General features: G+C 56.5%; 1 protein-coding gene and 1 long non-coding RNA gene across 4 annotated transcripts in view; one reads left to right on the top strand and one right to left on the bottom strand.

The window, feature by feature from the left end:
- WNT4 (Wnt family member 4) lies at positions 1-27,171 on the bottom strand. Of its 3 annotated transcripts, none has more exons than XM_074377225.1 (5): positions 26,871-27,171; positions 12,608-12,843; positions 3,755-3,886; positions 3,517-3,659; positions 1-2,720 (listed from the first exon to the last, which is right to left on the bottom strand). In XM_074377225.1, exons 1-5 carry the CDS (start codon positions 26,945-26,947, stop codon positions 2,352-2,354), a joined length of 957 nt encoding a protein of 318 aa, XP_074233326.1. In that variant the 5' UTR covers positions 26,948-27,171; the 3' UTR covers positions 1-2,351. The 3 variants fall into 3 exon arrangements, with proteins under 3 accessions (XP_074233326.1, XP_074233325.1, XP_074233324.1); XM_074377224.1 differs by having other exon boundaries at positions 1-2,819; positions 3,755-3,844; positions 26,871-27,166; XM_074377223.1 differs by having other exon boundaries at positions 1-2,819; positions 26,871-27,162.
- The window catches only part of LOC141579631 (uncharacterized), a 126,027-nt gene continuing 110,988 nt past the window's right edge, over positions 12,133-27,171 (top strand). Inside the window, exons 1-2 of the long non-coding RNA XR_012511406.1 lie at positions 12,133-12,502; positions 12,575-12,839. This is a non-coding gene — a long non-coding RNA (uncharacterized LOC141579631). The remainder of the gene's footprint in view (positions 12,503-12,574; positions 12,840-27,171) is intronic.

The following is a 27,171-nucleotide window of genomic DNA, read 5'->3' as shown; positions in this document are numbered from 1 at the left end:
TTGCAAGATAAAGAAATAATCATTTTATCGCGCATCGGACTATTTCATGGGGATGTCACAAAGGCAAGGAGCCTAGTATAAAAATTGGGGATGGCGCAGGGACAGCAGAGGGGGTAGCAGCAGCCAGAGGCGGGGCTTGTCCAGCCCTAGGCCTCAGAGGACACCTTTGCCTTGTGGTAAGACTAGTGGAGAGGGTTTCGGGCAGGGCTTGGACCCTCTGGCCAGCTTCCAGGGTGGGTGGGCTCTGTCAGGCCTGTGCTGGTTCCTCCTCTTTATTTGGGACAGTTTGGAGCTGGGTGTGTCCAAGGAAGTGCCATTTTCCTGCGTCTGTGGATCCCTTTGGCCTTTGGGGTGCTGGTGGCAGCGGTGGTCGGGCTGGGCAGAGGTTGCAAGAATCTTGGTTGCTTCACCGAGGTGACACCCTTCAGAACCCAGGAGGATCTGCTTTGAGGAGCCTCCTGGTAGGTGGAAAGGTGAAGCCTATGAACGGGCACAGGCATTCTCACTTCTTCCTGGGGTAGTGCCCATCTTACCAGCATCCAGCCTGGATCTGCTAGTCCCCAGGCTCTGGGGACAGGACTTGGGGTGGGGGAGGGGTCTCCACTGCTTCCTTTGTGTGGGCCTGGCCTCTGCAGTGAGGGGTAGTATTTTCCCTGGCGCTGAGCAGACAGCTGAGCAGAGCCCGCCAGAGGAGCAGTGAGCCCAGCTGGGCTGCTGTGGGGACACTCGGTCAGCTCAGCTTTCATCCACATCAGAGCCTGCCTGCCCCACGATTATCCCTGCATTTGAATGTGGGTCCAGCATCTCACTTGGTTTTGGCCTTCTTGGGTGGACATTGAGCAGAGAGCTTGGCTGGGGGCCAAGGGTGTTGACCCTCTCTTCGTGAGGGAGCCAACACCAGGAGGCACAAAACACAGGCCTGGAGTAGAGCGTCTACAGGCTGGAGCCCGTGTTCTGGATCTGAGACTTTGAATTTAGACACAGAACCCTGGAGCCAAGAACTTGGGGGTCTTCTGAGATCCTCTGAAGGGGATCCCAGAGCTTAAGACATCAAACCAGGAGCTTGAAGCCCCAGTGTGGGGGCAGCTTGGAGACTGGGCTGAGAGCAAGGCCCTCTGGGGGTTGGGAGCCCATCTGAGAAGCAGTTGGGTCAGGCCAGGGCTCTCTATGTGCAGGTCCTGCTCACAGAAATTTGGGCTGGGCTCCTGCTGGTTTGGCCCTGCACAGGGCCGGGCCCGGGCTGCTGGTGCTGGCTCTGCGGGGCTCCTCAGAGCCCGAGGTGCCTGGGGGCGGGAGGGCCTCTGCTGCTGAGACCTTACCTCGTCAGCTTTCCAGCTGTCCTCCTGTTCCCTCAGAGCCTGCTCTGTCTTGGCTGGAGGGCTCTTCTGGCTCTGCCTCTGCACCTACTGGCTGTGGGACCTGGCTGCGCCTTGCCCTTTCTCCTGCAGAATGGGCACAAGCATCCCTGTCTTGTCCTCACGAGATTGCTGTGGTCGTCCAGTGAGACAGCCCAGGACAGGGCCCAGAACAGTATCTGCTCGATAGATTTGGTTAAGGGAGTGAAATAAAGGTTGGGAGAGGGCTTTGCTCCTGTGTGTGTGTGTGTGTGACGTTTCCACTCTTAGCTTCAGCAAGGAGCAGCACCATGAAGAGACGCACACTGGGGTGTTGCTGTGAAGGCCCTGCTGGGGTCTCTGACTTGGGACGCAGCCGTATTCCTGCCTGGGAGGGACCAGGGGGTAGAGGTCTCCCTCTGTGAGGGGTAGCTTGGCTGCTGGGCTGTGGGGTCTCACAGAGGTTGAACCTCAGCTGCCCTTGGCTGCCTGAAATTAACCCTTTGCCCTGGACCTGGTATCTGCCCATCTCCTTTGCAGAGGGCTTGAGAGACGAGGCCACCGAGCTGAAGCAGCCAGGGATCTGTGTATGTCTGGGGGTGCCACTGCCATGGAGATGGCGCCCATACCCCTGCCATAGGGTCACCCCTTTCCCTGGAGGGCAGAGTCAGTAGGCATGTGGCTGTAACACTCTTTGTTACCCACCTTAAGTCTACAAGTAGAAAAACAGATACAGATAACTGAGTGGTCAGCAGCAGCCACATGTGGACAGCCAGAGGCATGAGCAAGGTCCCTTTGGTCAGTGGCAGCCACAAGGGTCCAGGCTGCAGGGAGGCCCCGGTTGGTGCTCTTGGGGTCGCCCGCCTGGTTTCGGCAATAAATAACATGAGGACCCAAAAACCAAACCAAAACAAAAAATACAACCAGTATCTTTTGGGGTGGGTGGTGAGGGACTGTTTAAATTATTGGCCTTCCCCGGGCCACGGGGTGGTTGCTGGGCGCAGAGCCGGGCGGCAGTCACCGGCACGTGTGCAGCTCGACGAGGCGCTGGCACTGCCGGCACTTGACGAAGCAGCACCAGTGGAATTTGCAGCTGCAGCGCTCAGCTAGCTCTACCTGTGCTGTGTGGAAGCCACGGCCGCAGCACAGCAGCTCACAGCCGTCGATGGCCTTGGATGTCTTGTTGCACGTGCGGCCCCTCGTGCCCAGCACGCCGCTGCGCATGTCCTGCTCACAGAAGTCTGGGCTGGGCTCCAAGTACACCAGGTCCTCATCTGTGTGTGGCTTGAACTGCGCGTTACGCGGCACCAGTGCCCTGGAGGAGCCCACACGGCGTGGCTCCACCTCGGTGGCTCCATCAAACTTCTCCTTGAGTGCATGGCCCACCTGGCGGAAGGGCGGCACGGCTCGCCAGCACGTCTTTACCTCGCAGGAGCCCGACACCCCGTGGCACTTGCACTCCACCCGCATGTGTGTCAGGATAGCCTGCGGGGGACGGGGAGGGGAGAGGGGCCATCAGGAGATGTCAGGGGAGGCCAGGGAGGGGCCGCTAGGGGGTGGGCAAGGCGGGGGCAAGGATGCGGGGAGGCCCGCAGGAGAGGAGGAAGTTTGACTGTTGTGCTCCCTCTGTATTAAGCTCCTGCTGTGTGCCATGGTAGGCTGGTAAACTGTTGGGAACAGTTGAAGACACTGGCCCAGCCCTTGGGGCACTCGGAGTTGATAGAGGAGAGACATTAAAGGGCTGTGTCATACAAAAACAGTGACGTGATGGAGAAGAACACGGCTGCACTGGACCTGCACAGGAACCTTGCAGTCGGGATCAAGGTGGCAGATGGTGTCACAGTTAAGCACATGACCTTTGCAGCGACACAGAGAAAGTGTCCAGCTCTGCTGTTTATTATGTGATGTGTGTGACAAAGCGGGATGGAGACCATACCTGTGTAGTTATGTGTGTATGGGGCACGTTGGGGGCACACGTGCTGTGCTGCGGGCCACACACATGGTTCTGTAACACCTGGTCACCTGTCTGCTTCCCTCTCCCACCACCCTGCACCCCACTGACCTGCAGGAGGTGCCTGGTGCTAGTGAGAGCCTGTTTCCCGAGTGGCACATGGGTGGAGAGTGGGGACCTCACCGAGCCCGCCCTCTCCCAGATGAGGGGTGGCGGGGCTGTGCACGCTACCTTCCTGCCGGCCTCGTTGTTGTGCAGGTTCATGAGGGCCCGGCTGGACGAGGCCCCCTTGTTTCTCTCCCGCACGTCCACGAACGACTGTGAGAAGGCCACACCGTAGGCAATGTTGTCCGAGCATCCTGACCACTGGAAGCCTGGGGTGCGGTGGGCATGGGGAGCCGAGGGTGAGTGAGGGCCAGGGCCCAGGCCCCTGCCCTCCGCCCGCGCCCTCCCCACTGCCTGCACTCACCCTGTGGGCTGACCCCATGTACCGTCCGGTCACAGCCGCACTTTTCAAGCTCCCCGCTGCTGCATGCCCGCGTCACCGCGAAGGCCACACCTGCCGAAGAGATGGCGTACACGAAGGCCGCCTCCCGAGTCCCTGTGGGAGGCAGAGGGAGGGCAGGGCTGGGTCCCAGTGCTCCTCCCTGCACCCTCCTTTTCAGAGGGGAGGGGTAGATGGGGCCTCCATCTTGGAGAGAGCAAGGCAGGCTGACTCCCGTGGGCCAGGACTCAAACGCTGTGCCGGTGCTTGTCCTTACCAGACCAATGGCTAAACACACTTGCACACGCCGATCACTGCTCCGCGGTCTGCACGTGTGCTGACCCCTTATCCTCACAGCACCCATCAGTTAAGTACTGTTATCATCCCCGTTTTCAGAGAGATTAGCCAACTTGTCCCAGGTCACACAGCCCATGGCTGAGCAGGCAGACAGCCCAGCTTCAGTGCTCTGAGCTACCGTCATGTCCTGTTCTCACAGCCTCGCCACAGGTTTAGTCATTTTATGAGACAAGAAGGGCTCAGAGAGGTGAATTAACTTAGCAAGACTACAGAAGTAGCAGAGCTGGCCTGTCCACCCAGCCCTTTTTGTACCTGTTCCCCAGCTGGCCCCTCTAGGCTGAGGGGTCCCCCACTCTATGAACCTGCCCCAGCCCCCCTGCTGAGACTGGGCCCATTTCTGAGACTATCTTGCTTCCTTACACCTTTAAGAGCAGATCATAGTGACAATGGCCCCTACTGCTTACCACAGCCATTGCTGATGAGGGGATGCCCTCTGCCGCTGGGAGTTTTATCCGTGCCCATTTCACAGATGGCACTGTGCAGGTTTGGGGAGGGGAAGGGGGTCCCAGTCTCCCAGGCAGGAAGGGATAGGACCAAGGCTCAAACACAGGTCTGTCCGCCTCTGCTGCCTGTCTTCCCTTCTGCCCCGTGGCTTCTTGGCGGTTCTATTTCAGTGCCTGCCCCATCTCCTGCCTGAATGGGTGTTTTTATCCTCCTAGGAACTGTGCCTCAGGGGGTGTAGCTGCTGTGTAGCCTCTTTCTGGGGGTGTGGGTGGTGGGAGGGAGTGTATTTGTGCGTGCGTGTGTGTGTGTGTGTGTGTGTGTAGTGCATGTGCACACGGCTAGCTGGGTGTGTGACCAGACGGGCTCTGCTCCTGTCCTGGGCCCTGTGAGGGCCTCTGTGTGCCCGTGACTGTCCTTCTGTCTCTTGCTGGAGTGTCTGTGTCCGCAGGAGCGGAGGGGGCAGGCTTTGGCCTCGTGGTTGGCAATTACCTCTGCGACACCCAGGTCTGTGCTCTCGGCTGCCCCGGGGAGCAGTCGCCGTGGTCAGGCGGAAACAATCACCTCCTGTGTGCCCGCGTCTGTGGACAGGCAGCGGAGGCCGAGTGCTGGGGCCGGGGGCAGCGCAGCCCCGACGGCTCAGGACGCCCTGTTCTCGGCTCGGCCCTTGAGCCGGGGATACTGCCCACCACCCACTCTCCACAGCCCACCCTCTGCCCTGGCCTGGCCATTTGGGGCCAGCATGAGGGGGCTTGGCTGGAGCCACAGGGGCCTTGACAGCCCGAGAAGGAATCCTCTCCAAGTTAATCGAGGTTAATAGCAGGATCATGTTGGTTGGTTTTGTGCTGTGGCCGCCCAAAGAGAGACGACTTTAGTTTCTGGTATTTCTGGTATTTCCAGGCCTGAACCAGCACAAATCTCTGCCCCAAAGACCAGGGGGGAAGGGAAGGCGGGAGGTAGGGTGGATGGGACTGGCAGGGTGGCCCCAGCTCCTGGCCTGGCATGTCCTTTCTCCTCTGCTTCTCTGGGCCCTCAGGCAGCCCCTGGCCCAACCCCAGCTCTGGGCCCACCTCCTCTCCCGAGTGCTAGCAGTCCTGGCTGCAGAGCTCCCTGTCAGGTGGCTCAGGGAGACCCCTGCCCCATCCCCAACCAACATCCATCTCCAGGACTCCAGGCCCCCTTACCCTGGCCTTGGGAGCAACTGGCTACGGTTCTCTCCATGGGGGCCTGGAAGGAAGGTGATAACAAGAGCTGAAGCTTGGGGAAGTGGCCTGTGCTGGGCGCTGTCTCAACCCCTGATGGAGTTTATGTACTCTGCACAACAACCCTGGGAAGTAGAGACTTTTCCTCCTCATTTTCCAGAAAAGGAAACTGAGGCACTGAGTGGTGAAGCAACTGGTCCAAGAACACCCAGCCAGGAAGTGGCGGAACCAGAATTCGGACTCAGGCAGTCTTGACATGATTCGGCCTCGCAGAGCCTGGAGGCAAGCCCACAGGAACCTCCCTGCTCCCCGACAGTACATCTCTTCCCATCTCCCACGTGTGAAGCCATGAGCTGTGGGACGTGTCTAGTTCCTTCTGTGGGTTCTTTCCTGGGGGTGGTGAGCAGCTGGCCTGTGCTCAGCACAGGAGGCCCCAGAGGCCTGGAGAATGTAGATGAGCAACTGTGCCCTGAGAGCCGATGGCAGCGGCTCCTCCAGCCTCTTGACTCCAGCGCTGTGCCCCTCTGGGCTCGTCCCCTCTGCCCAGCTGGAGCTTCACTCCCCGGTGGGGCACCTGGCAGAGACCACCGAGACACAGGAGAAGGATTGTGGTGCGACTACGAGGGCAGCAGAGGGGAGCTCCCCGGTGACCGGCTAGATGAATGGGCCCTGGTCCGGGCGTTGGCCGGTTCCAGCTGCAGCGGGGAGACAGTCCTGGCTCTGTCCTCCTGGGACAGCAGAGCCGGCTCTTGAAGGTGCTAGCAGCTGCCCTGGGACCTTCTGCCTTTTCCATAAATCCATTTTCCCCCTCCCACAGCCAACACCTCTCTTCCTGCTCTCCCTTCTTCCAGGGCACCTCCTTCCCTGGCTCCACCAGCTTAAATCCTGAGTGTCCTCTGGATCCTGCCTGACTGCCATCTTTTCCAAGGTGTTAAGGCTGCCGGGGGCTGGGAATTCAGAGTTATCCTGAGGGGATAGCTCCACTCTCTGAGGGCTTACGAGGGCTTTTCCATCTGCTGTCTAACATCTGCTCATGGCCACCTGAGCGATTGGCTCTCTCCGGCTCTGCCTGATGGAGGAAAAAGTGAGGCTCAGTGGCTTGTCTGGGGTTCCCTGGCCAAGTGGGAACTGGAACCAAGGCCCGCCTGACTCGAGGCCTGTGCTCTTCCGTGAACATCATGTGCACTGTCTCCCCAGATGTCAGAAGAAAGAATGTTTGAGCAGGAAGGAGTGTTTGGAAGAGAAACAGATGAGGCTGAGTTGGGCTGGAAAGGAAGCTACGGACATGGTGATCCTTGGGGCACCGGGCAGGTGTCCTGGTGGCAGTGTCATTCCGAGCATAACTCATGTGTTTCCAAAGCAGACCCAGTGGAAGTTCTGGGGAGGTGGGGCAGGACAGGCCCGGGTCTCTGAGAAAGTCACTGTCCTCGTCCTCTCCACATCCCTGCCCCCAGCCTGCTTTCCAGTTTCCTTTGCTTTCTTCTCTGCAAAGTTCATCTCTTCTTGAAACCGCCTCCAGGAAGCCTCTTTAGATTTAAGAGGCAATGAAAGACAGGGGAAAGGGGAAAGGCTTTGGAACTGGACAAAGCCATGTTAAGACTGTTACTGGTGATGTGACTTTCCCCAGTTCTAACGTGAGGAAAATGCTGCTGCCTGGCAGGCAAGACCCCAGCAGTTCTGCACATCCCTCCCCCCATCATGGACTCCCAGGACTCCGGGCGCTCTCACTGGCCTACCCGCCCCACGCAGAATCGGACAGACTATTTCATCTTCTAAGTGCCTCTGCAGCCAGATTGGAAGGTCCAGGGGCCAGGCTGTCCCTCACCTTCTCTGCCCCACCTTGAACCCAGCACAGGGTTGGGCACAAAGCAGGCCCTTCACAGCTACCTGGAGACAGAGGTGGGTACTGGGGAGGAGCGAGGATGCTCAGCCGGGCAGGCCTGAGATCTAGTCCTAGCTCTGCCCCTTCCTAGATGTGTGATTTCAGTTTTCTTGTTCATAGAAATGGGGCTGATCATAGTTCTGATCTCTTCAGATGGGTATGGAAATCTCATGAAGTGACAGACAGGAAGTGCTCAGCCCAGTCCCTCGCTCAGAGTAGGTACCTGGGACATAGTAGCTACTGTGAATGTTGAGTTGGGCACTTAAACCCTGAGGGCCTGTTGTCCACATATTTGCATTGGGGTAAAACCTTCCTTAGGGCAGAGACACTTCCTTTCTCATCAGACATCTGTTAGCCACATGCTGTGAGCCGGGCTCTATAATGGCACCAAGGATGCCAAGGATGGGAAGCCAAGGTGAGTCTGTCTTCAAGGAAGCCCCAGTGCAGAATGTCTCTGGGGTACCCCCTCCTCAGACCTCCTGTGCCTTATCTGCTGGCACCACAGGCTGGCCTGAGAGGTCCCCAGAAGGAAAGAACGTTCTCACCCTCACTGGGTCCAATGTGATGCCAATATTGAGGACAAAGGTGAGAACACAGGTGTTAGTCACTGCCCAGGCCTGAAAAGCATCTGCTCAGCTCCAGCCTGATGGTGCCGTCAGTGAGGTGTCCTGGATGTTAGACGCATGGGGAGTGGAAAGACAGTCTGGGCTGAACCGTCACTTTGCTACAACCAGTGCACCACATCACCTCCCGGTGAGGCAGCTGGAGCCCAAAGGGGCCTCAAGGCTCATCGAGTCCTCTCTCGGGACAGGAATGTGATCAAGGTCACAGAGAAAGATGTGAAGAGGCAGGGGGAGGCCCCGCATTGTCTACAGAGGGAGGGAAGCAGGAGAAGAGGGGTTGGCATCGCCTTCCCATATGCCTGCCCTGCTCTGGCCAGCCCGCTCTGAGACCCAGCACACCTGCTGCTCACGGCCACACCGAACCTTCGCCAGACTCCACCGCCTCTCCCTCCCATCCTCAAACTCTTGTCGTTCATTCCACAAATATGTATCAATTACCTCCCACGTGCAGGCGCTACTCTAGGCACTGGGATCAAGCAAGGACCAAACCACAGAAAGGCCATCCCACACCTGGCCCTGAACGCCTGCTCAGCCAAAAACCACCCTCTGCCCCATCCAGCTTCACCACATGTCTGGCAGATTTTCAGCCAGAGGACACAGTTTGGCCCTGACTTATACACAATCGTCACTGGTCACCATTATGTCACCATCTGTCTTGCCTCTGTAGGCCAGTAGCAGGGGGCCTACACTGCCTGGGAGTGGAGGGAGGGTGGGGTTGGAGCCTGTGTAACCTCGGGCAATGCTGGCAGTATGATAGCTGCCCCTGTCCCCTGAGGGGTGCCGTGGAATCAATCGGCCCTTTGGAAATATCATCTCTGACTCCTGCCGGAAGCCTGGGAGCTGGGTCCTGGGATTGCCCCAACTTTCTAGGGAGGAAGGCGCAGAGACAAGGACAGGGGATGGACCCTGCCCAGGATCTCATGCCAAGAGCTGGCAGGTGCCGGATCTGGGTGCACTACACCCTCTGCCTGCTGTCACGTGGGAGCATTCCACACTCAGGATTGTCGTGAGGGGGGTCTGATGCAAGACAGCGCCCAGGAGGCCCTCAACAAATGGGGCTCCTTTTCTCCAAGCACGCCCTGGCTCTGGGAGGGATCTGTTTTCTTTTGCACAGCAAAGAAAACTACAAAGAAAACAAAAAGACAACCTACGGAATGGGAGAAAATATTTGCAAACGATATGACTAATAAGGGCTTAATTTCTAGAATATATGAACAGCTCATACAACTCAGTAACAAAAAACAACCCAATCCAAAAATGGGCAGAAGACCTAAACAAACATTTCTCCAGTGAAGACACACAAATGGCCAACAGGCACATGAGAAAATGCTCAATATTGCTAATTATCAGAGAAACAGAAATCAAAACTACAAGGAGGTACCACTTCACACCAGTCAGAATGGCCTCATTAAAAAAGTCCATGAATGATAAATGCTGGAGAAGGTGTGGAGAAAGTGAAACCCTCCTACACTGTTGGTGGGAACGTAGTTTGGTGCAGCCACTATGGAAAACAGTACTGAGATTCCTCAGAAGACTAAAAATAGACTTACCATATGATCCAGCAATCCTACTCCTGGGCATATACCCAGAGAGAACTTTAATTAAAAAATATACATGCACCCCAATGTTCATAGCAGCACTATTTACAATAGCCAAGACATGGAAACAGCCTAAATGTCCACTGACAGATGATTAGATAAAGAAGTTGTGGTGTATTTATACAATGGAATACTACTCAGCCATAAAAAATAAAATAATGTCATGTGCAGCAACATGGATGGACCTGGAGATTGTCATACTAACTGAAGTTAAGCAAGAAAGATAAACAAAAATTCCATATGATATCACTTATACGTGGAATCTAAAAAAACTACACAAATGAACTTATTTACAACACAGGAACAGACTCACTGACATAGAAAACAAACTTATGGTTATGGGGGGAGAGGATGGGGAGGGAAAGATTGGGAGTTCAGGATTTACAGATACTAACTACTATATATAAAATAGATATGAGAGGGTATAACCCAGTGGTTAGAGTACATGCTTTGCATGCACGAGGTCCTGGGTTCAGTCCCCAGTAGTTCCTGTTAAAATAACTGACGAAATAAACCTAATCAACAACCCGCCCACCCCCCCCAAAAATGGATAAACAACAAGGTCCTACTGTATAGCACTGGGAACTATATTCAATGACCTATAATGAGAAAGAATATGAAAAGGAATATACATGTATATATGTATATAGCTGAACCACTATGCTGTACACGAAAAAGTAATACAACATTGTAAACCGACTATACTTCAGTTAAAAAAAAAAAAAAAGAAAGTAGATCTTAAAAGTTCTCACCACAAGACAAACATTTTTGTAACTGTGTGTGGTGATGGATGTTAATTAGACTTGCTGTGGTGATCACTTCATAATATATACATACTATGGAATTATTACATTATACATCTGAAACTAATATATGTCAATTATACCTCGATTTAAAAAAGAAGAAAACGAAAGTAGGTAGCTGAATAAATACATCACACAGAGATTTAAAAAAAGAGTATCTGGGAATTCCTTGTACTATTTTTGCTATTTTTTTGTTAGGTTTGAAATGACATCAAAAACAAGCCCCCCCCCCCAAAGAGAAAAAAACACCAGCATGAACAAAGAGCTTTACAGCACAGAGGTAAAAACAACCACCTGTTTGCAGGAGCTGGGAAGACTGTGGAGGAGGAAGCTGCTGAGCTGGTGGAGAAAGAGGGCTGGGTATTTGGAGTAGAGGAAATAGCATGTGCAAAGGCACGGGGGTGTGAAGGGGCCTGGCATGTGAAACCCTGCCAATCTATCCACCAATCCACCTACAATATGGAACACCTACTGTGCATGAGGGGCTTCCCATGCTTGGGGTCTGCTGTTTGAGCCTAGTACCTGGGCCTCATCAGGCGGGCAGCCCTGGGTGCTCGGCAGGGGAACCTTCACCCTGGGAGGTCCTCTGCTACCAGGCCGCTGACTGGGTCTCCGCTTCTTTTCTGGAGCAGCAACGTTCAGTCATGCCAAGCATGATCGTGCCTTTTTGGTCCCTGCCAGCTCCCAGGAGAATGGCTTCCAAATTTCTATCACAGTTGGTTTCCAACAGCATCCAAATGGTTTGCCACAAGCCCAGCAGCCCTAGCCGTCCAGGACCACAGGTGCCAAGACAAAGGTTGGCCCAAGCAGTGCCTTCCTGCTGCCTGAGCAAGTCAAGGGGCCTGTTGACTGGAGGTGGCTCAGGAGTGTCAGTTTCACACTCAGGAAGTAGAAGAGGCCACTGACTTATAACGCTCCCTCGAGGGCAGCGGCTTGACCTGGTGACCTCTCAAGGAGCCTTCCAGTTGCATGGAACATTCTCTCTGCCCTGGCCCACCTTCCTCTGGCTTAATGCCTTCTCATATTTCTGGTGTCAGCTGAGGGCCCACCTCCTCAGGAAAGGTTTCCCTGAGCATCCTGTCCTGGCCAGAGGAGGGGTCCAGTCTTGTGCTCCCGAGGCTCCCACATCCCCTCCATCACAGCATTCTCTCATCGTGGGTAAGAGCAAGACCCTGGAGCTGGACTGCCTGGGCTCAAGTCCTGGCTTGGCTATTTTTTGGTTCTGTGACTTTGGGTGAGTTGACCTCTCTGTGCCTCAGTTTCCTCATGTGCAATAAGGAGGCCTATCTCAAAGGGCCAGATGAGTTAATACTACTGAAAACACTTAAAGCAGCATCTAGTCCCTAGCTGGTGCTCCTGGTTTGTACGCTGCTGCCCCTGCTGAGCTGTAGTCGCTGCTCTGACTGTGAGTCCGGGAGGACAGGATCCGGGTGCTGTTATTCCCAGGGTCTCCAGGCTGGGCACGGTGATGCTCTCTGCACGGTTCGTCAAAGGTACAGACGAACAAGATGGGCTTGCTTACGAGAGGCCGTTGCTAAGGTAAAAACAGCATGGGGCTGGGGGTCTGGAGTTCCAGGTCTGAATTCTGATTCTGCCGTTTACCCTCTGAGGAGCCCTGGGCAACTCTATCCTTTTTCCCTTGCCTGAGCCTCAGTGTCTGACTGTACAACGGGATGGGAGCTCAAGGACTGACAAGATGGCACACTGTCTTGTGCTGCACAGCCAGAGAACAGCATCCCCCTCCAATAGCCCTCCAACCCAGACTCCTGCCTGCCAGGTCCTGATGCTCCTGGTGCCTCCATCTGCATCGTATGTGGCTTTAACTTGGTAAGTGATGGAAAGGTCAGGTCACTCATGGGCATGTGGTTCCCTACCCAAGGACACGATGGTCTCTTCCAGGGTCCGCAGCACCCCCGCCAGCCCCTGCCTCACCTTGCGTCACCACCTTGCCAAAGACAGGCAGCGAGTCGAGCGTGGAGCAGTTCCAGCGCCGGTTCCGGAACTGGTACTGGCACTCCTCGATGGCGAGCTGGGCGCCGCGGCGCACCGAGTCCATCACCTCCAGGTTCCGCTTGCACATCTGCACCTGCCTCTGGATCAGTCCCTTGAGCTTCTCGCATGTCTCCTCCTCGGAGATGCTCCCCACCGAGGACAGCTTGGCCAGGTACCTGGGGAGAGGGTGGTGGGGGGTGGGACGCGACGCAGAGCCCCTGCCCTCCTCCTTCCATGCCCAGGCTGAGGCCATGCCTCGCCCAGGTGTCTGGGGGCCGACTAGTCCCAGCGATGGGTCCTGGAGGTCGATTTCTCTCTGGATCCAGTGATAGCCCTCCTGCCCAGCTCCTGGGGTGGGAAGGGGGCAATGCTGTCTTGTACAAGGCCTCTGTCTCCAGTTAGACAAAGAAGGGGGAGCTCTGGGAGGGAAGCTGACAGAGCCTCTGTGGGATCTCTCCCTGATGGGGTAGCAGCCCCTGCTCCAAACTCTGTGCCCTGATGTTACCTCAGACCTGGCCTATGGGCTCCAACCGCTCCATATCGAGATACCCTCTAGGTGGGAGGCTGCAGCCACTGTCTGCCCTGGCTCTCTCTTTCCCGCCCCCAGGCAGGGACCCCCATGACCTAAGCCCACCTTCAGGATACAAGGCCATGATCCTCACTGCCAGCCACATCCCAGGGCCACCAGGTAGAGACCAGCATCAGTGCTGCAGCACCTGGGACGAGGGCAGTAGGGGGCTGGGGAATTGGAGACGGTGGTGGTGGTGGGGGCTTTAAAAACAAAGCATGCCATGCTCTCCTCTCAGCCTCTGGAGTTTTTATAGCCTGAGGATGGGGCACCAATATTTGCCCCACCTCACAGGGTTACAGTGAGGACTGCAGTCCAAATGAGATCATTTATGTCAGGGCACTCTGGGATGAGGCACCTGTGGGAAAGGCTTCTACTGCATCCATTTCAGCAAGGACAGAGAGAGCACTACTGTTGATTTGAACACCTACTATGTGCTATGCACTGCGGCCAGCACTTCTTTCTGTTGCTTCCTCACTCCATATCAATGAGGTGACAATTATGTTCATTTTGTGGCTTCTAAAATAAAGGCTAAGAGGGTGACATGCCCAAGATGACCCAGGTAACAAGTGCCAGAGCCAAGCTTCAAACTCCTGCAAACCCCATGGGCATGCCTCTTGCCTGTTGCCCTCCATGAGGGCCCTGGAAGGCTCTGCCCCATCTAACGATGGCCACTTTGTGATCTGGGCCAGGAGCTCACGGGGGTGGGGCAGAGCTGGGGAAAGACCCTGTGAGGAAGAAAGTGGTTTCTCTCTCAAGGGAAGGGAGTGCATTAACTGAGCACCTACTAAGCGCCAGGTATGTCTCAGAGCAGTGAGATGACTGTCAAGGTCACCTGACTTGTAAAGGCAGACATGGATTGGAGTCCAGGTCCGGATGACCCTGAGGCTTGTGCTCCAAACACTGCCCCTCAGCCTGTCCCCTCTCATCACCCCAGCATCCCTAGCCAGGGCCCAGTGCACATAGTAGGTGCACAAGTGGCAGCCTGATGGTGGGAAGAGAGCTGAGTGGTGACTCTGGAAGTGCTCCTCTCCTTCCCCTGCCTCCCTGTCCCACTTCTTCAGTGGGAGATGCATCCTCCCAGGGCAGGGTTCCCTGGTGCTGCCCCCCAGGTTCTTGGAGGCAAAGCAGAGTGCACAGGATCACAGACTTAAGGAATGTTCCCTGCCAGGTGGTCTGGTCCAGACTCCTTATTTTACAGGTCAGCTCAGAGAAGAAAAGGGGCCTTTCCATCACCTGCCCGCAGGAAACTCAGACCCTGGTTCTACCTTCAGCCTCAGCCCCACAGATCAAGGGCTCTGAGCAAAAGAAAGCAAATGTCCCACTGCCCCTGACTCCACAGGGAACCAGCCCAGCAACCCCAGTCTTCTGAGCAGCAGGGGGCGATGACCCTCTTAGGGGTGGAGGTGAAGATGCTGGTGCATCTTACAAGGGAAGCTGCACAGATCTCTTGTCTAAGGAAGGATAAATGGGGAAGCCCATCACTCTCCGGGACTCAGTTTTTCCATCTGTAATGTGAAGGAGAGACCATGCTTGCGGCCAAGTCAGGGGACTGTTGTCAGGAGCAAGAGCGATCCTGCATATGAAAGATGGTCTGACCGGGGTCTGAGGCAACGAGGCAGAAACTCGACGTCTGTTTGCTGAGCAAGGGAATGAATAAGTGAGTGGCCCCAGACAGAAAAGCACACAGAAAGCCTAGTAAGATAGGGGAGATTTTTATGACGATGACAATAAGACACTTTTATGGCCCTTCATCAGCAAAGCCTAAATACTTTACTTACATTATTACATTTAATCCTCACAGCAAGCCAAAGAACCCCCATTTTGTAGAGGAGGAAACTGAGGCACAGACAGGTTACGCACTTTGCCTTGGGTGCAAGGCCTCAGAGCTAGTAAGAGGCAGAGCCAGGACTCGAACCTGGTTTTGTCCGGCTTCAAAGCCTTTGGTAGAGACAATATTCTTTTATGTAGCTCAAGGAGATGAAGGACACCAGTGGGCAGAGGCTGCTGGGAGCTGGGTTTGTTCAACCCAAGGTGCAGTTGGTGGGCTGCCTGCAGGCTGCCAAGCTCTCCAGCCCCACGGGTGCACAATCAGCAGCTGGATTCTATATGTCAGGCACCTGGGCTGGACCAGAGCGATGGTTCTCAAATCCGGCTGTGCATCGACACATTCGTGGGGTTTGTTGAAAGCACAGGTGTCTGGGCCCCACTCCAGGCAGGGCCTGCTGGGCATCTGGGCTTTTAACAGGTTCCCAGCAGCAGCTGTGAAGCCAGGCTGGCACTAGCGTGGAGGACACTTTATGGGAAGCCCTTGGGGAACCACTGGTGAGGCTTCCTTTTAAGCCCAAGGGAATCTGATTCTGGGACCCGCTCTCTTCCTCACTGCCGCACCAGCCCCCTGGCTGTGTGGCCTGAGTCTGGCTTTCTTTGTCTGGAAATGGAGGTCGTGGTTCCTCTTCTGCAGGCGGCTGTGAGAAGTTAACGTGATTAGACGCGGCTGCTGCATCCGGCTTTCACCCCGGCACATCATGAGTGCGCCGTAACTGTGATGGTCTCTCCCTTCCCTGGCAGCATGGGCTGGTGGAGGTGGGCGGTCTCGGGCTGAGGCTGTCTAAGCTGCCTTCACTTTCCCCACGTTCCTTGCCTCCTGGGACTCTCCCAGTCTTCTCTACCAGGTCCTGCCCAGAGGATGCAGACTAGCAGTGTCCTGAGGCGCAGGCAAAAGCCTGACTTTCTCAGACAGGAGACAAGGGTGGCTGAGGGTCAGGGGTAGGGTGCGTCTGTAAGGGAAGGGGGCCGATTTGGCACCTCAGCCCTGCCTGGCTGCTCCCTCTGCCTCTGCCAGCTGAGGGAAGGGGTCCCCCGTGGAGCTAGTCCCACCTGGTGCTCTTGGCCTGCAGGGGGCGCCAAGAGCCTGACTACTGGCCATGGGCCAGGTCCACGTTTGGGAGGCCACAGGTGAGGGGACAAGGCGTTGGGCCTAAAGCTGGATCCTTTCCTGCTCAGATGCTAGGGTTGGACTCTAGAAGAAGGGGGCGCCCTATTCCCTCTGTGACGTGGGGGCATAGAGCTGGCATGTCCCCATCTCAGCCTCTGCTCTTGCGTCCGGCCAAGGGGCCAGGTTGGGCTGTGCTGGGCCCTGGCTTCTGTGTGCAAGGCAGGGGTTCTCTGGGCAGGGGAAGCAGGCTGGGGAGGCCTGGCTGAGCCACCAACCCACTTTGTGACCTTAGGCAAGTCCCCACCCAACTCGGAGCCCATCTCCTCACGGTACCGTAAACGAATGGGTCTATGTCAGAGTTGGCTGGGATGATGGGGGCAGGGGGTGGGTCCAAGCCTCAAAGGCCTCCTGGCCCCATGCCAGGCTGATAGATTGAGCCCCTGCCACTGAATGAGGAGGGAGATGGACCGGAGGAACTACTCATCCCCTCTGCCAGGCTCAGGACTCAGTGAGGGGACACAGGCTAAAATAACAGTAGTAGGATTTAGGGGTGAGCTGCTGGCCTGCCATGGCTGTGAGTCACTGGGACAGCTTCCAGGAAGCTGAGGGACCTCTTCTGCTGAGGAGTGTCCCTGTCCCCAAGGCTGGCACCAGTGCCCACCACCCCCAGCCCCTGCCTTCTTCTGGCCCCACAGCTGTCCCCTTCCATGCCATAGGAGGTACAGCCCCACCCCCCAACCCGGCTCTCTCCAAACCCAGAATCTTGCTTGGGAAGGACTGGGTGTCAGAGTTGGAAATGGAGCTGGGAATGGGGTGGGGACAGTTTGTATCCCAGGCATCACAGGCCCTTGTCCATGCTGCTTACTTGTCTGGCATCCAGTTAGGGTACCTGGCCTCATTTTACAGATGAGCAAACTTAGGCCCAGAGAGGTGGAGTGATTTGCCCAAAGTCACACAGCTAGTGAGTGGCAAAGCTGGAATGCACACTCAGCTCGAACTGGGAACTCTCTTTCCCCTGTACCCTGGTTGTGGCTCTGCTTTGTTTGACAGCCATGGGGGGCTGACGCCACCCTCAATGTCACGTCGTGTCTGTGGCCTCCTTGATGCCTAGCCCAGGGCGTGGCGGGTAGAAGGTGTTCAATAAATGCTTGCAGTATGAGTGGAGGCTCTGTCCTGACTAGGTCCCCTCTGCTCCCCTCCTGGTAGAGTGCTCGGGGGTGAGGGAGGAAAGAGGGGCTCCTTTGCTTTTCAGTCTGCTGAGGACTTGGAGACCCTTAGGGGCAGGCGCAGTTGGTCCCTGGGGCCTTAGGAGCCCCCTCCCCACACCTTAAGGTGGCTCAACCTTTCCCCTAGAGACACGCTTGCCACTCGCTAACCTGGAGTGGGGTGGGGCTCAAATGTCAGCCGCACAAGCCGTTCCTGGGGGAGACAGAGCCTGGGCGTGATTGGCGCTGGCTACCACTGGGCTGGGCCAGCCGGTGCAGGGTCTTGGCCATCCCTGCTTCTTCTCTCTTTCTGGTTGTTGCCCCAGTTTAGGCTTCTTCCTGCCACTGCTGAGCACAAGCTTAGCAATTTGCTACCTGCTGCCCCGGCCACCCAGGGCTCCAGCCACAGCCGTGCCATCGATCGGGTTACCCCCCGGCCCAGGCCGCCCCACGACCGCTGCCAGCCAGCTCATGCCCAATCTTCTCCAACGGGGGCTCCGGTCCTTCAGGCTCCTCCCAGGAGGCCCTCCCCGCGCCCGGCCCGTGCCTGCAGCCTGCAAGGCTGGAGGGCCCTGGCCCTGCCAGGGAGATCAGATCCTCTCAGCCACCTGCTGTTTTCATTAGAAACTAAAATTAGCTGGGCTTGTCCCAAGCTTTTCCAGGTTTGCTTGCTTTTTAAAAAAAATATACAAATTCTTAGAGGAAAATCCGCACCTCTCTGACTCCTGCCCGGCTCTTGCTCTGGGCGTCAAGAGGACAGGGGACGGGAAATAGCTGGAGCGTTTGGGAGGCCAGGCAGATCAGTGTCGTGGGTCCTGGCCCCACGAGTGTCCAGGTGGGGGCTGGGACGCCAGCCCAGGCCTCTCTGCCCCCTCCCTCTGGCCTCCCGGCCTGCCCGGGCCACATTTAGAGCCTTCAGGAGCAGTCGTGCCTGTGACACCAGAGAGAAAGGAGGCCAAGCGGGCGGGAGGAGGAGTCTTCCGGAAGGAAACGGGTGCTTGCTGAACAGAGCCGCCTTGGGAGACGCAGCCGGGTGAAGGCTAGATGGACACAGACCCCATCCAGGACCGTGTTCTCATGGCGGGTGGGGAGGACCTAGTTCCCCAAGATGCTTTCACACCTCCAATTGTTTTCAGACCTTTGAAGGTTTCTGTATCCGCTCTTAATTTCCTGCCATCCTTCCCCTGACAGTGTCCCTGTCCTGGAGGCTTATCCCTTTGCATGGCAGGCAGTGTGGTGCACTGTGCAAGAGAGATGGACGGATGGGTCAGAATCCCATCTCTGTGTTACCTGAGGCCAGTGAGGGAACATCTTTGGGCCTCAGTGTCTTCACCTCCAGAATGGGGAGCAGAATAGTTCTGATCTCAGGAGGCTTAAATGAATTAAATATTCAATAGTAGGCACTCCTTCTCTGTTGGTGACATCATTACATCATTATCATTAAGATGTTCATCGTCATCATCACTGTCATCTCAAAGCCTCTTCAGAGTCCCTCGAGCTGGACCTTCTTCTGGACCACAGACTGGTTCTTCTCATTTGTCTTATTTGGCTTGGCTCCATCAGCTCTCTTTGATCTGGGTTCCCAGCCTTTTTTTTCAGCTGAGCACCCCTGATGGGAGGACACACGTCCATTGGGAACAGTGGATCATACCAGCCTCGATCGCAGCTGTAGATTTCTGTCAGAATCTCCTGATGGAGTATGCAGAGTTAGAGAACATGTTTCCAGTGATTCTGGCTCATCACATGGATCCTCCAAAGACCAGGAGTATAAGAGATGGGATGAAGTGGGGATGGTGCTGTTAGATTAGGAGCTGGGATGCTGGGGTGAGGACAGCAGGGGTCCGGGACAAGTTCCGGTGTGCCCAAAAGACTTGGAAACCATTCGGGGGACTAGATGACTGGAAGAGAGAGACTTTACATCTGTTGTCACTTGTGCTTTTTAAAGAATTGTCACTTGCGCTTTTTAAAGAATTGTCACTTGCTTTACTATATCCTTATTGAAACCATGTAGGGTTGTCCAGGTGGGTATCAATCCCTCCCTTTTACAGATGAGGAAACTGAGGTTCAGAGGGGCATGTGTTCAAGGCCATGCAGCCAGGAGTGGTCAGGATTTGAAAACAGGCCATTCTGGCTCCGAAGCCTGGGCTGGCTCATCAGACTGCAGAGATGGCCCAGGGTACCGAGGGCATGATGATTTGGCATCTGTGGGCAATGATCTGAGGAAGGTGGTCTCATTCTTTCACTGATGAGTCTTTCTAGAGCCCTGTGTCTTTTCTGGACTATAGTGAAGGCATCTCTCAGGGTTGCGTTCAGGAGTGAGGAATGCCAAGGGGGGAGCCATCTCAGTGGTTATGTGACTGCCTGGACAGTGTCTGGGCCTGGGGTCCCTGCAGTTTCTTGGGCCATGGAAGGAGTTGCTGCCATCAGCCTGTACCCCCTGGAGGGGCAGCCAGCGCGGAGGGGCTGGCCTTGGAGACACTCACAGTGGGTGTGGGGTTGGGGGTGCTGCCTGCCTGCCACCTTCTTTCCAGATGTGGTGTAACTCCAGAGTTCTCAATGCCCAGGTCAAGTTCTCTTTGCCCCCAGTGCCCTTCCTCAGTCGGGGGAAATGATGGCCTCCTCGGAGTCCAAGGCCCCACCCCTGTACCTCAGGGTGTGATTCCCCCTCTGCCTGTCTCCTGGGATCCCCAGCTCCTTCTCTCCATTCTTAGAAGCTAGAACCCCCATTTTCTGTCTCTCTGCGTCCCAGTTTCCATTATTTTCAGCACCCTGGTGCCCCAGCTCCCTACAGTTCCTCCCTGTCCTCCATTTCCTACTAGGGAGCCCCCATGTTCCATCTCATTGTATTTGTTCCCAGGAGCTGGTGGCTGGCTCAGGGCCAGAAAGTAGCCACTCAGACCTGAACCTGGATGGTTTCAGAGCTGGGCCAGGGGTGAGGATTTTTCTTCTCTCTCTGGGGCACTTGTGGGGTGGAGGCGAGTAGGTGTCAAATTTAAGGCACTTACTGACCTTGCCTCGCCTCCTTGTTTTCCAGTAGAGAGCTTCTCCCCTACAAAGACCCATCCAACCCTTGTCCCCAGAGTGCCTTTCTTGCCCTTGGAGTAAGGTTCAGGCTCTGGTGGTTCCAGGTTTCTAGTGGGTTCCATGGCCTTGGCGCACCCCTTCTAAAGGCCCGATCCTGGGAGAGCCTGTGGCTGAGCGCCTCCCCCGCCTCACTCCCCCACAACAGGGTAGGGCAGATGGGAAAACCTTGGTTCCTCCCTTGTCTCTCATCACCTCCAGCAGAGATGCCTGGCTAGGGGGATGGGCTGCAGGCCTGCTTTCATCTGCTGCAGGGAAAGTTCTGGGAAGACAGTCGGGAGACTGGGGTGGAGTTCCAGCTCTACCACTAATATGCTCTGTGACCCCAAATGCCTAGCACAGTGCCTGATGGTCTTGACAAGTGAGTGCTTCACAAGATTAAATGAGGCTTACCAGGCAGTCACTCTCCTGCTTGGAGGTTCAGTGTCCCAGAACGGGGATGAACTCATCATCTCTGAGAACCCCTCTGACTCTGATGGCTGTGATTCGGTCCTCTTTGCCTGGGGTACTGGGGCAGATGGACATTCCTGCCTCAAGAGGAACACTCTGCTTGGGAAAGAGTTCCTGAGACCCAATCCTGTGATGATATGACTTGTGTGTGAACAGGGTGAGAAACCGGGTCTGGAAGGACCATTCAGAGTCACAGAAGGAAAGAGGCCCCTCTAGTCTCATCAGCAATTTCATGCTGCTTCGAATGGGCCTCTCCAAAGTTCCTTCGTAAGCTGCGAGCTGTCGGGAAGTTCCTTCCCTCCCCGGACACATCCCTCTCTCCATCTACCCACCTCTCCCCGCCTCTCTTCTCAGACCAGGTCCCCTCCACTGCGGGGGTTCTGACTTGGCCAGGGAACTTTGAAAACAGAGTTTGATTTCAAGTTTGCCAGGAGATGGGGGAGGTGGAGAGGGGTTTGGAGTGGGGAAGGAGGAGCTGGGGAGGGTCACGGCAGGGAGCGAGCCTTCTCCCTGGTTTGGCTGAATCACAGAAGATGCAGTTCAGGACTCAGAGATAAAACCTGGCAACTCCTGCGGAAATCTGGACAGCAACCATGGGGTCGCAGCTTCGCCTCCCAGCTGAGTTTAACTGAGTGGCTCTTGCAAGCTCGTTTGGAGTGGGGGTAACTGGGGAGGCAATGGTGGGCAGCTGTCACCCCTGTATGTGGCTCCCTGGCCAACTCGGTGCCCGGCTGGCTCAGGCCAAGCCCTTCTTCCCAGAGGGAGGAACAAGAGGAGGAAGCTTCGTGCAAATGCTCAGCTTTCCAAATGCACCCACAGGGACCAAGTTGGGCAAGTTTCAACAGGTTTGGGGAGCACTGTCTTGTCAGATGCTTGCTGAGTTGCTCAATTGCTAATCCAGGGTTGAGGGAAGAAAGTCAAGCCATAGCAGACAGCTGGGTCGTGACTGCTGCCTGAGCAAACCCCTGGGGCAGAGCCTGGTCCCGGGGCCCTGGGAGGAGGGTGAGGGGAGAAAGCACTTAGCCTGGCTCTGGGGGGTGCCCTGGCCGGGAGCTGCCAGGTGACAGGCACACTTTCTGATACTCACTTTGGCACATCTTAGCATCACCTGAGACACAGGGCAGTAGAGCAGAGCCTCCCTCCTACTCGAGGTCTTTGAAGGTGGGCCATGATATGACAGCAACTTAAAACCCTCTGGAGTGAACAGGCCCTTCCTTCCTTTGTTCACCAAATGTTGACTAAGCACCTACTACGTGCCAGACATGTGCCAGGCACCGAGGCTGCTGGGAGGTGTTTATGTCACAGCCTCGGCCTCCAGAGGTTTATAACCTTGTAGAAGAGGTAAGAAGCCATACTCTTAGACTACAGTTAGATATTCTCAGAACAGTTCTATAGTTGGGAATGAAAACCATGAGATCTGGACACATGAGAGCAAGTCAAGTTCAAGTCCTGCTTCTGATGTGCAGAATGCCCTTGGGGAAGTCACTGCACCTCTGGGCCTCTGAAGTGGGGCTGAAAAGAATGCAGACTCCCTCCTGTGAAGGGGGAGGGGGACAGTTTATGTGGTTCTCATAGGTTCTAATAGATGCTTTTTAAGACACTGATTCTCAGTCGGGTGATTTTGCCCTCCAGGGGACATTTGGCAATGTCTACAGACATTTTTGGTGGCCACCTCGTTGAGGCATAAGTGGCATGTAGTGGGTAGAGGCCAGGAATGCTGCCAAACATCCTATGATGCTCAGGACAGGTCTCAAATGTCAATGGTAGGATCTGAGAAATACTGATGTGAACATGTGAACTATAAAGGGCCGTGGGTGTGTTAGTGATTGTGATTCAATGCCCACAGCCATGGGAGGTGCTCCAGGTGGATGGTTTTTTTCTATTTAGAAGGGAGGGTTTTTTTTTATTTTAGCTGGAGATGAGGGGGACCCTTCCTGGGGGAGACAGACCACACCTTTACCTGTGGGGTTGGCACTGCACATCTAGGCTGGCTCTGCCCACACCTGGCCCAGCAAGTTGTGCTCAGGGAGTTACACACCCCTGCCAGGTAAGCAGGCACACAGGAGCTTGGCCAGGAGACGGAGATGCATACCTGCCGGGAGTCAGATCCAGTGGGGACTGAGATGCCTCCCGCAGTGGCATGGAAGGGGCTCCAGAAACCGCTCCTCGGGCCGGCAGGATCTGCCCGGGAGCCAGGCTGGCCTCTCTGCCTTTGTGAGGCACTTCCAGGGGCCCTGGTTGAAGAGCAGGTAGGCAGCAGCCTAGGAGCCTATCTGTGTGACTTGTGTAAGATCACAGGATCTGGACAGAACAGTTTTGGGTAAACAAGGCTTGGGAGCAGCACCCCGAGCAGCAGGCCCGTTCTCTCCAACACCTCTGTAACCAGGGGCACGTCTTCCCCAGTGCAGTGACAGCCACCCTCAGCTTCCCGCAGTGGCCATGCTGCTGTTTCCATGGCTGTGGCGGGCACTGTGCTCAGCATGCTATGAGCACAGGCTCACTCTGCCCTCATCACCCCCAAGGACGGGTACCATTTAACAGATGAGGACTGAGCCTCAGAGAGGCTGAGTAACCTGTCCAAGGTCACTCTTCTGGTCAGGGGCAGACCTGGGGGTGGAACTGCGTACTGTCTGTCCTGGAGACACAGTTCCTAGCCACTCTGCTGGACCACCTTTGAGTGCAGCACAGGCTCCCTGCCCTGGCCTAACAGGCCTCCGTTGGGGCCCCAGCTGCATGCATTACTGCCTGTCTTCAGTGTCCACAATGATGAAACCTTAGTTTATCTGTTCTCTAACTCTTCCAGTACTTGCACTTGGGGTTCAGAACCACCTGCTGAGGATTGTAGCCCAGAGGGGAACAGAGGCCCATCCAAGGTTGCTGAGCACTGGGGGCCAAGCTGGGATTGGAACCCTGGTCTCCCGACTTCCAGCCTAGCCCCAGTGCCAGGGGGAACATTCAGAGACAGAGCCCAGGTCTGTGGCAGAGTCCAGGTCTTCCACTGATGGACTGTTTTCATCCATTCATCCCTCCCTCTGTGGTGGGAGCTGCCACAAGCTGTCAACTAGCTCCTGGTGCCAGACACAAGTCTAATCAACGGCTTCCAGCTTCTCTGGGCTTGCCCAGGCCTCAGGCGGCAGAGCCCTCCCAGCTCCAAGCTCCACCCTGCCCAACAGCTGCACGCAGCGGGACACCTGGCCTCCCCGCCAGGCCACCCGCCCTTCTGAGACAACGGACAGCACTGGCTCTTGAACCGGCTAGCCAACTGACCCTGGATGGAATCCTGACTCCAGGTACTGGAAGGGGAGTGGACACTCAGGCCTCGCTCCTCTGAGAGCACTGCCAGCCATCCTGTTGGGGCCAGACCTCCAGCGTGGCCTACACTTGAAAAGACACAGTGCCAGCCACCGTGCCTGGAGGGACATCTGCCCGCCAGAAGCTTTTCCTTCTAGAGGCAGCTTTTGGGTCAGATGCCTCTGACATTTACTGGCTAGGTGACTTGGGGCAATTACCTCTGTGATCCCCCAACTTTCTCATCTGTAAATTGGGATTCAGATGTCGTCAGTATTTAGATAGCACGGGGGGAGCTATTCTAATTATTGTGGTCCAGATTCTACGATCTCCAGGACAAGTCCCCTCCATAACTGCTCCAGCTCATTCAGCTCATCCCTCTCAGAGCAACAGCATGCACACTGTCTCACCCATTCGTGGTTTTGCTCTTATCTTGTCTTCCTCCAAGCTCCTTGGGGGCCAGGCTGTGACATCTATTTCCCCCAGAGCTGGCCCAGTCCCTGGCCTGGGGTTGGACCCAGTATTGGAATGTGTCCAGAGCTCCCTTCTCCATCACAGCCTCTCTGGTTCGGTAGGATCCTGGGAAGCCTCTTGTTCCTCCTGCCTTGGGCTGAACAGAGAGACCCTTGGCTCAAAGCCCGGGGTGGAGCAGGAGTGAGCTGGGTCATCCAGAGACCTGCTTCATGGCAACCTGAACCATCACTGCTGCAGAGAACAGGTTTGCCAACCTCTCTTCTCCCTCTCGGCCTCCCCTCCTCACCTCACCCCCTACGGCGCAAGCACGAGAACTGTGTTGGAATTCCCCATGGTTTGCGTGACCCAAAGCTGGGGCTGCCTCCCTAGCTGGGATTTCAGGCTTGGACATGGCTGAGGACGGGTAGTGACACTATCTGGACCACACTGGCTTAACTTTGGGACGGCTTCAGGGAAGGGGGTATGTCACTGCCCGGGAGTCAGGGCACCTGGGTTCAGTTCTCATCTCTGAGTTTAAGCAAGTAGCTCCCCCTCCTGGGGCCTCAGTTTCCTCATCTATAAAATGAGCCAAGACACTAGATGCTCTTGAAGGATGTCTCTCTCTTCCCTGAAAGCCTGAGTCAGACCCGTGAATTGCCACCTTTCCCTTTTTCGTAGCCCTCAGTCCTGAGCTGGTCAGACCCAGTTCTTGCTCTTCCTGCCGCTCATGCTGACTTTGGAGACCCCATGCTCGGAACCTATGCTTCCGAGACTCAGCTCCAGGGGTCCCAGACTCCCCCATGTCCAAATCAGCTCCCCTCTTCGGCTCTGTGACCCAGGCCCCACTCAAGGAGACGGCCTGCCGAAGGTAGTGGGAGGAGGCGGTGGGCCTCGGTTTCTGTACACTTTGCCACTGCCCCTGAAGTGTTAATCAAATTAAGTCTCCAAGAAAAACAAAAGCTCTGCAGCCACTTCGGGCTGCCTTGGAGTCACTCACTCTCGCTCTCGGAACAGCTGGGAGAATTCCACATCACCTCCGTCCCCCAAGCCCTGGGTGGCTCTGACCCCAACGAACACACTTCTTCCAGCCTGCAGGGCCCGGGCGGCCGCAATGACCTCATAGCAACAGCCATTGGACACTCAGGGCAATTTCATGGGAGATATTTGTTCTTTGGTCTTGATGCAGAGAGAATTTTTTCCTCTCCCGCTGTCTCCATGGAAACCCCAGCTACACTGTTGGCTATCCCCCTTCCCACCTCATGCTTTTCAGATCAATATTGGAGCTTGGCTCCCCACTGGCTGCCCACAGCAGATGGGGGCAGAGCTCTGGGCAGAAGGAATTGGGACCAGGGTTAAGCCTGGGGCCAGGGGAATGGTCACTGAGGGGGATGAAAAAGGTGTCCAGCGTCCTCTTGCTTCTCTGTTCCCCCACTCATGAAAGCTCATCCCTTTAGAATCCCTCCACCCGCCCCAGTGAACCTTCTGTCCCTTCGCAGGGAGTCCCCTGAGCCAGGCCCAGTCAAGGAGAAACAGACAGACAGGTCACCAGCGGTCACCACCCCTTCCTCCTTAGGCGAGACACAGGGAGGTAGGGGGCTGTTGTCCTCTTTAAGGTCTGGACGGAGTTTCTTCCTGCCCCAGCCGGCCAGCGCCAGCCTCGGGCTTTTGGAGGCCGGTGGTCCCGGTTCCGTCCCTCCTTCTATCCGGGATCCCGCCCCCTAAGTAGAAACAGGTCCCTGCACGCCTCCAGCCCAGCCCGCAGTGCAGCGCGGGGCAGGTCGGCGAGGGCAGCTAGCTCCTGGACTTCTCGGGACTAACCTGCTATTTATTAGGAGTCAAGGTCCCTCCCGGTAGTGGGCTTCCTCGGCGACCTGTCAGCTCAGTCCGGGCTGTGCTCCGCGCCCGACGACCCACTCCAGCCGCCGCCCCGCGCTCGCACCCCTTGCGCTCTAGGGATCCCCAGGACGCCGCCGCCACCCCTGCCTTCTCGGTGCTGGGAGCAGGACCCGGGCAGAGGGGTGTCCAGAGGGAAGCCCAGGTGGTGGTGGCGGCGGCAGCGCAGAGGGCGAATGAACCTCGCGTCCCGCGGCCGAGACACCTGCCGGGCGCCCCCGCGCCTGCTGCCCCGCGCCGCCTGGCACCGGCCGCTGCCCCCAGGGCCTGCCCCGCCCCGCCCCACCCGGCCCCAGCCCGGCCCAGCCGGGTCCCGGCCCGACTTACAGCCAGTTGCTCGCGGCGGCCGAGAAGACGGCGAAGACCAGCAGGCGCAGCGAACGCAGGCACGAGCGGGGACTCATGGTGCCGCCGCGGGCGCCCGGCCCTGGGCAGCGGCAGCGGCCGCGGGGTCCTCCCGTCGGGGCAGCAGGTGGGCGCCCCGCGGGTGGGCTGGGGCGCGGCGCCGGGCGCGGGCCGGGGCGCGCGCGGCGGGGCTCTGCCTCCGTGCCTGCCGGCAGCCCTGCCCGCTGCTGCGCCCGCTGCCCGGCGCGGACCAGACTGTCAGCGCCGCCCCAGAGCCGGGATG

The sequence above is a fragment of the Camelus bactrianus genome, chromosome 13 (assembly GCF_048773025.1).
Source record: "Camelus bactrianus isolate YW-2024 breed Bactrian camel chromosome 13, ASM4877302v1, whole genome shotgun sequence".
In the NCBI taxonomy this organism is placed as follows: domain Eukaryota; kingdom Metazoa; phylum Chordata; class Mammalia; order Artiodactyla; family Camelidae; genus Camelus; species Camelus bactrianus.
The sequence above is the reverse complement of the archived record's forward strand: the minus strand, read 5'-3'. Positions and strand labels throughout refer to the sequence as shown.

What these genes read in the sequence shown, in the direction of transcription:
- WNT4 (XM_074377223.1), bottom strand. Translation starts at nt 26,947, where the DNA reads ATGAGTCCCCGCTCGTGCCTGCGTTCGCTGCGCCTGCTGGTCTTCGCC. An exon ending in TGGCAAGGTGGTGACGCAAG is followed by an intron (nt 3,887 to 12,607) that starts GTGAGGCAGGGG and finishes TGCCTCCCACAG; the next exon opens with GGACTCGGGAGGCGGCCTTC. An exon ending in ACATGGGGTCAGCCCACAGG is followed by an intron (nt 3,660 to 3,754) that starts GTGAGTGCAGGC and finishes ACCGCACCCCAG; the next exon opens with GCTTCCAGTGGTCAGGATGC.